Source organism: Patella vulgata, chromosome 5 (assembly GCF_932274485.2).
Source record: "Patella vulgata chromosome 5, xgPatVulg1.2, whole genome shotgun sequence".
Classification (NCBI taxonomy): Eukaryota; Metazoa; Mollusca; class Gastropoda; family Patellidae; genus Patella; species Patella vulgata.
In genome coordinates, this window is record NC_065883.2 from 48,906,531 (window position 1) to 48,914,086 (window position 7,556).

The 7,556-nt window shown below is 35.4% G+C and overlaps 1 protein-coding gene across 3 annotated transcripts in view; it reads left to right on the top strand.

Moving 5' to 3' along the window:
- LOC126821164 (ATP-binding cassette sub-family C member 10) overlaps positions 1–6,012 on the top strand; it is a 103,001-nt gene extending 96,989 nt beyond the window's left edge. For 2 of the 3 annotated variants that reach the window (XM_050549543.2, XM_050549544.2), the window contains 3 exons: positions 2,013–2,266; positions 2,436–2,679; positions 2,952–6,012. In XM_050549543.2, coding sequence (XP_050405500.1) covers positions 2,013–2,266; positions 2,436–2,679; positions 2,952–3,197 — 744 coding nt within the window. In that variant the 3' untranslated portion in view covers positions 3,198–6,012. Of the gene's footprint in view, positions 1–1,407; positions 1,681–2,012; positions 2,267–2,435; positions 2,680–2,951 lie in introns of those variants that run through there. The other variant, XM_050549545.2, reaches the window with a different exon arrangement.
- The last annotated feature ends 1,544 nt before the right edge of the window (positions 6,013–7,556 follow it).

The window sequence follows — 7,556 nt, forward strand, 5'->3', positions numbered from 1 at the left end:
ATATGACGTCATTCTCAGTCAGCAGACGGCTGTCCCTCGAGACAGTCTACATTTCCTATTTGCTTCTTTGTATTCAGTTTTGTTTTTGTTTTTTGTGACGATGGAACATGTACCCTATACTTAAGCGTTTCTTGATTGAATTTAAGAGTTTAGACTACTTTTTATACATTTCACCGATGTGGTTACTTGTATAGTTGAATTTTACTACATCTGCTTACATTCGTATTTCGTGTAGCATATAACAGATCATGACTCATGCTGGCATTACACAACGGGTTCTTTGGGTTGTATTGCTAATTGTTTTCAAATTTGAGTGAAGTCTGTGTCACTACAGACCCGGGACTGTACAGCGCAGTGGACGCTTACGGCTAGCCCCCGGATCCATTCACTTTTTTTGACATGTCTGTATGTTTATGTTTTCCTTAGTATGATGTCCTGTCCGTGTATTTGTTTTTGTGTAAATTTTGTGTGGTGCAGTCCTCCTGCACTTACTATTAGTTAGATTATTTTGAGTAAGTCATAAATGCATTACCTAGTTGTCATTTATCCAAATATATCATATGAATGTATATATAGTAGATGATATAAAATGGGCTAGGCAATCAGTTATCCCTGTTTTACAGTTACTAGTTTCGTTTGTATTTGAACTCTTCAGACTGATTGTACTCATGTAGCGAGGTTCTATATACTATTCTGAAACCCTGTCAGGATTTTACAGTGGTTGTGATTTTGGCTGGGTTGCCTGTTACCGGGGTTCAAATCTTGGCGGGGTTACCAGGCTCGCTTAGACTACTGGGGTCTTGAAAGGTGATTTAACCAGGGTTGCTTGTTAGGCTTAGGTTAATGTTTATTTTCATACACAGTAAAACCTGCTCAAGATACTAGCTGTTCTAAGCAACTACTTGTGGTAAGTGGCAGCATAGAGCGTTTTTTTGTCCCCCGCCTGTCAAAGAAAGCAGGGGACTATTAAAATGGGTCTGTCTGTCATACTTTTTGGGACACAATAACTAACTCTCCTTCAAATTGAGCTAGAATGTTCACACTTGGTGTATGTGTTTATTAGGCGAATGCCTTGGTGGAGTTAAAAGAGATAAGCAATTTGATTGGTTGTTGCTTTTGGACACGATAACTTTAGTTCTAATTAAGTGAGAGTGATGAAACTTGGTGTATAGTTTCATTACATCAATACTTTGACTAAGTTCGATAATGAGCATTTTCTGCTCAGGGTACACAGAGCGATAAGCAATTTGATTGGTTGATGGTTGAGACTTTGGAACACAATAACTCTCCTTCTAAATGAGATAGAATGTTCAAACTTGGTGTAGGCATTCATTAGATGAATATCTTGACTGAGTTCAATGATTGAAGGAGCCAAATCGCTAATATTTGGGACCTAGAAATTGTCACAAATGGGTCGCAATGCATATAATAATGTAATATGAATGTATGTAAACTGACTTACATTCAATCGTTTCTGTTTTTACTGTAATTTCTAATCGGTTATGTTTGGCGAAGTACACCAGAAGTCTCAATCCAATGGCAATCTCTAGCATCTGGTTATTCCAGTCTACACCGATAGTATTTATTGCACATGCTCTCCAGATAAGAATGACGTCGCCGTTTGATATGACTTGTAGAATATGTCCAGCCTCGTTGTTGAGTTCCTTGTTACAAATGGCGGTAAGATCATAACATCAACGTTAATTTAAATTGACAAATAATTCATGTTTTCAATGTCAAAGACTTTGGATGATATTGAGTTAGAGACTTAGCTACTTCAACATTTCCCGCTAAGCAGAGCTAAATAATTTCTCTAGTCGATGCTTTGGGACAAGAAAACTTTGATTCTAACTGATGGAGGAGTGATGAAACTTAGTGTATAGTTGATAATCAGTTTAATTGCTCAATACTTTTGAAAAAGATAAATGTGCAATTAATTAATATGTGTCATCTATTTATTTTTGGGATTTCGGCAGGGAACATCAACCTCACTGTTGGCTTGTTTTTTTCAGCCACCATCTTACTGGCCAATACAAGGCTCTTTCTCATTTCACCAAGTTTATATGAAGTATAGAGATGGACTGCCTAATGCCTTAGATGGTGTAACATTTGATACTGAACCCTGTGAGAAAATCGGTATAGTTGGTCGTACAGGTTCTGGTAAATCCAGCCTATTTCTGGTTCTATTTCGAATGGTTGAAATACAACACGGAGAGGTTATGATAGACGGGATCAACCTACAACATTTAGATTTAATTGATGTGAGGTATGATTAATTATTGTTCAATCTATTTATTTAGACTTATTTGAAATTGTAGAAGGGATCCTTTGGCTTTGTGATTCTAAAGGCAATGACAAAACAAAGATTACATATAGATAGAAGTGTAAAATACCCAAATACCCATGGTGTGAGAATTTCCTTTCTTTCTTTTTAGATCACGAATAGCAATAATTCCTCAAGACCCATTCCTGTTTAGTGGTACAGTACGAGATAACTTAGATCCAACCAATTCTTTTACTGATAATAGTCTATGGACAGCTATAATACGCTGTCATTTAGATACTGTAGTAACTGGATTAGGTGGATTAAATGCTGATGTTGCTGAACGTGGAAAATATTTCTCTGTTGGTCAAAGACAATTGTTATGCTTAGCAAGGGCTACATTGACAAAAGCTAAGGTCAGTATATTTAATTGAGGTATCTATGCATGTTCTAAAAGGTTCTATTAAGACGACTCAACCTATAGGAACTGTGAATGTGTTTTGAGAAGATACCATAATATCAAGTTCTTTAATAAAATTATAAATTATTTCAGACACAATTCTTATTTAAAATGATCCACATGACAAATTAGTGTGACCAGTCATTAAGACATCTGTCAAATTAGTTTCATATTTTTTAACCAGAAATATAAAGCTGGTTCTTTAAGTTCTAGTTACATATATTACAGGTATTATGTATTGATGAAGCAACAGCAAGTGTAGATCATGAAACCGATACATTAATACAAGCTACTATTAGAGAGGAGTTTAAAGATAGTACAGTATTAACTATAGCACATAGAATCAACACAGTTATGGATAGTGATCGAGTTCTTGTTATGGACCAAGGAAAAGTTGCAGAATTTAATTCCCCCAGTGTGTTGTTGGAGGATAGACAATCTCTTTTTTATCAAATGGTACATGGTAGAAACTAACAACATAGATTATCATTTACTGAAATACTGTTATTGTGGTATATATTCTTGGTTATGATCAGAAGAAATCTTCTGTGTATCTAAATTACCGAACAAAAGAAAGTTTACATTCTGTATACATGTTCCATAAAAAAGACAAAGACGGTTTTGATTTATACAATGAATATTTTATTGAGGAATAAGTTTCTGATCAAAAATCAAAACATTAACAATAGTATACTGGTGTAGAAATATCATCGTTGCGACATTGTTTCTAAATTTATAGACAAGGAATAGAGAAATAAGATGGTTTAAACACTATTTTTATCTTTACAAATTATTCTCTATTGTCAGTATATCAGCTATGGTATGAGATTATTTAAAACGCAAATTAATTGTTTATGAAATAGTGTGAGAATAACAGGAAAGAGGGTCTAAGTTCAAGGATAGATTGTGTCGAAAAACATGTGATAGGAAAATTACGATTGCATCATTTTGTTTAATTATCCCCCGCCTTTCGGTCCGTCCGTCTGCCTGTCCGTCTGTCCGTCACACTTTTTGGGACACAATAACTCTCTTTCTAATTGAGCTAGAATGTTCAAACTTGGTGTAGGTGTTTATTAGGTCAATACCTTAATGGAGTTTGAAGATGAGCATTTTCCGCTTAGGGTAAGTGGAGATAAGCAATTTGATTGGTTGATGCTTTGGGACATGATAACTTTTGTTCTAATTCGGTGAGAGTGATGAAACTTGGTGTATAGTTTCATTACATCAATACCTTGACTAAGTTCGGTAATGAGCATTTTCTGCTCAGGATTACCAGAGCGATAAGCAATTTGATTGGCCAAGATTTTGGAACCCAATAACTCTCCTTCTAATTGAGCTAGAATGTTCAAACTTGGCATAGGTGTTAATTGGGTCAATGCCTTGATGGAGTTTGAAGATGAGCATTTTCTGCTTAGGGTAAAAAGAGATAAACAATTTGATTGGTTGATGCTTTGGGACACGATAACTGTAGTTTTAATTAAGTGAGCATAATGAAACTTGTTGTATAGTTTCATTACATCAATACCTTGACTAAGTTCGATAATGAGCATTTTCTGCTCAGGGTAAGCAGAGCGATAAGCAATTTGATTGGCCGAGACTTTGGAACACAATAACTCTCCTTCTAATTGAGCTAAAATGTTCAAACTTGGTGTAGGTGTTTATTAGGCAAATGCCTTGTTGGAGTGTGAAGATGTGCATTTTCTACTTAGGGTAAGTAGAGATAAGCAATTTGATTGGTTGATGCTTTGGGACACGATAACTTTAGTTCCAATTAAATGAGAGTGATGAAACGTGGTGTATAGTTTCATTACATCAATACCTTGACTAAGTTCGATAATGAGCATTTTCTTCTCAGGGTAACCAGGGCGATAAGCAATTTGATTTGCCAAGATTTTGGAACATAATAACTCTCCTTCTAATTGAGCTAGAATGTTCAAACTTTGCGTAGGTGTTTATTGGGTCAATGCCTTGATGGAGTTTGAAGATGAGCATTTTCTGCTTAGGGTAACCAGAGATAAGCAATTTGATTGGTTGATGCTTTGGGACACAATAACTTTAAGTGAGAGTGAGGACACTTGGTGTATAGCTTTATTACATCAATGCCTTGACTAAGTTCGATAATGAACATTTTCTGCTGAGGGTAAGCAGAGGGATAATCAATTTGATTGGTCGAGACTTTGGAACACAATAACTCTCCTTCTAATTGCGGTAGAATGTTCCCTAGATGGAATTCGATGATGAACATTGTCTGCTTACTGTAGGCAGAGATAAGCAATCTGATTGGTTGATGCTTTAGGGGCACGATAACTTTGGTTATAATGAAGTGAGAGCGATGGAACTCCGAATATAGGTTCATTATATCATTACCTTGACTTAGTTCGAGTGTGCGAATTTTCTGCCAGGGCTAAGGAGCGATAAGCAATTTGATTGGTCAAGACTTTGGAACATAAAAACTCTGCTTTTAATTGAGGTAGAATGCTTAAACCTGATGTAGATGTTCATTAGGTGAATGTCTTGACTGATTTCAATGATTAACATTTGAAGCTAAAGTTAAGCAGAGCTAATCAATTTCATTGGTCGATGCTTTTGGACAAGATAATCTTGATTCTATCTGATTGATAGTGATCAAACTTAGTACTTGCTCGGTACTTTTGAAAAAAATAAATATGCGATTTATTAAATTCTGGAAGGGAAAAGATGTAGCAATTTCTATCAGCAGACTCGCCCATCGAGTCTGGCTGGCTGAATGAAGTTTGAGAGAATTACTTTATTCTATTATGCATTGTACCATATGTAAGCAGCTATGATATATAAATTGTAAAAACTGTTGCATTATTATTCCTGGAAAGACAAACGTCTTAAGAAAACAGTAAGAAGTAAATCCACAATATGAAGCAGAAGCAAAGACAGATAGAGACAAATTCTAGACGATCACAAGGCTACTAAGATATGTAGTAAGAAAAGATGCATGGGTCATACGTAGGGTGTGGCGACCGGTTTCCATCGCCCGTTCTCCGCGTCAGACGAAAGACCCATGGTACTACATATTCTATTTGGTGCCGTACCTCAGTTTCGACCTTTTGGGTAAGCAGCAACTTTGGAAGTAGAAACCCGTACAAACCAGTAACAGGAAACATTCTGGTGGAAAAAAAAGAAATGTTGTGGAGAAAAATATTGGTGGAAGAAAAAATAAGAAATCTGGCGGAAGAACATTTTTTTTGGGTGGAAATACATTTTTTTTTGGTTTGTACATTATTGCATAATAAAGGATTTTAGTCGGAAAATTAAATAGTTTTGATTTATTTGCCACATGACCTACAGATTTTTTTTTTATATGATAATCAACATCAACAGAAGTGTGGTAAATATACATAAATAATTCAACATGATAATTAATCAGTTGAATAAATCGTAGTAAACAAGGTGTAGTCTATCCTCATTTATATTGATACCTATCCTCATTTATATTGATCCCCTATCAATCTGTCTTTTTCATTCATTCTTCTGTCCTTCTCGCATATTAAAATGACATAATGGAATATTAGTATTACACCAAACCATAATTGAAATATTAATTATTACTATGACATTTAATTTATTATTATGCCAATAATTCATTGCTTCAAAATAGATGCAAAACAATTTACAAGTTTAATTTATTTTTTGGAATGGGGAGGGGGTGTGGGATTGATAATTTAGTTTTCCGTCTAATCGGATCTGAAATTTTGATAGGCCTTTTTGATTCGTTCTTCTCCCCCCTCTCCCTCTCGATGATTAAAATGACATAATGAAATATTTTACCAAAGATAATTGAAATATTAATTATTGCTATGTCATTTAATTTATTATGCCAATAATTCATGACTAAAAAATAGATGCAAAAGAATTTACAAGCTTAATTCATTTTTTGGAATGGTAATTTCGTTTTCCGTCTTATCGGATCTGAAATTTGGAAAAACCAAAACCGTGTTCAAATATTATGATGGCGTCAAACGTCGTACACAGTTTATCTGCCATGAATTATTCATTCCGTAGACTTTGATAGGTTATGTAAGGTATTTATTATTAATCACCATTTTCTTGCAAATACACATATGTCCATTAGCGTATTGCAAGGTTCTTTCTAAGCACATTCTCGGAATTTACAATCTGGGTTGGAAAGGTAAAAAAACCGGGCGTCTAGATAGAAATGAAATGAAATGATCAGATGAAGTCATTTCTTTTCTCTTATTATTACGAACTAGTTAGCGCCAGATATCTAGACCATGGAGTGTAACTGAATACGTAGCCAGCTGGCTCGTCTTTGGGGGGATATGTTTCAGAAAGGTAACATGCTTTTCTATTTTATGCTAATCTTACTCTGCCGGGTAAATTTAGATTGCGTAATGTAGGCTAATAGTAATGATAATGTATGTACTATGTAGTACTATAATAATGTAGCCCTAGGCTTATTCCTACGCAGCCCTGTAAGGGACGCAAAATTAAAAAAAAAATATCTAGCGCGCTAGTTATTATCCGGTGCGCACCGGATAACTAAGTAGCGCGCCAGATATTATCCGGTGCGCACCCGATAACTAAGTGGCGCGCGCCATATATTATCCGGTACGCGCCGAATAATAACTAGTTCAGGTTTTCGTCATTACACGCATGTCGCATGGATCAAAACAGACTAACACTCATCCGTAAATACTTTCACTTGGGTGTTAGTTATGAGAAAATAACAACCCTTCTCCTGGTAAATCATCAGATACAACTATCGGTTAGACAGTTAAAGAGGCTTTTGCGGTACGCGCCGGATAATAACTAGTTCAGGTTTTCGTCATTACCCGCATG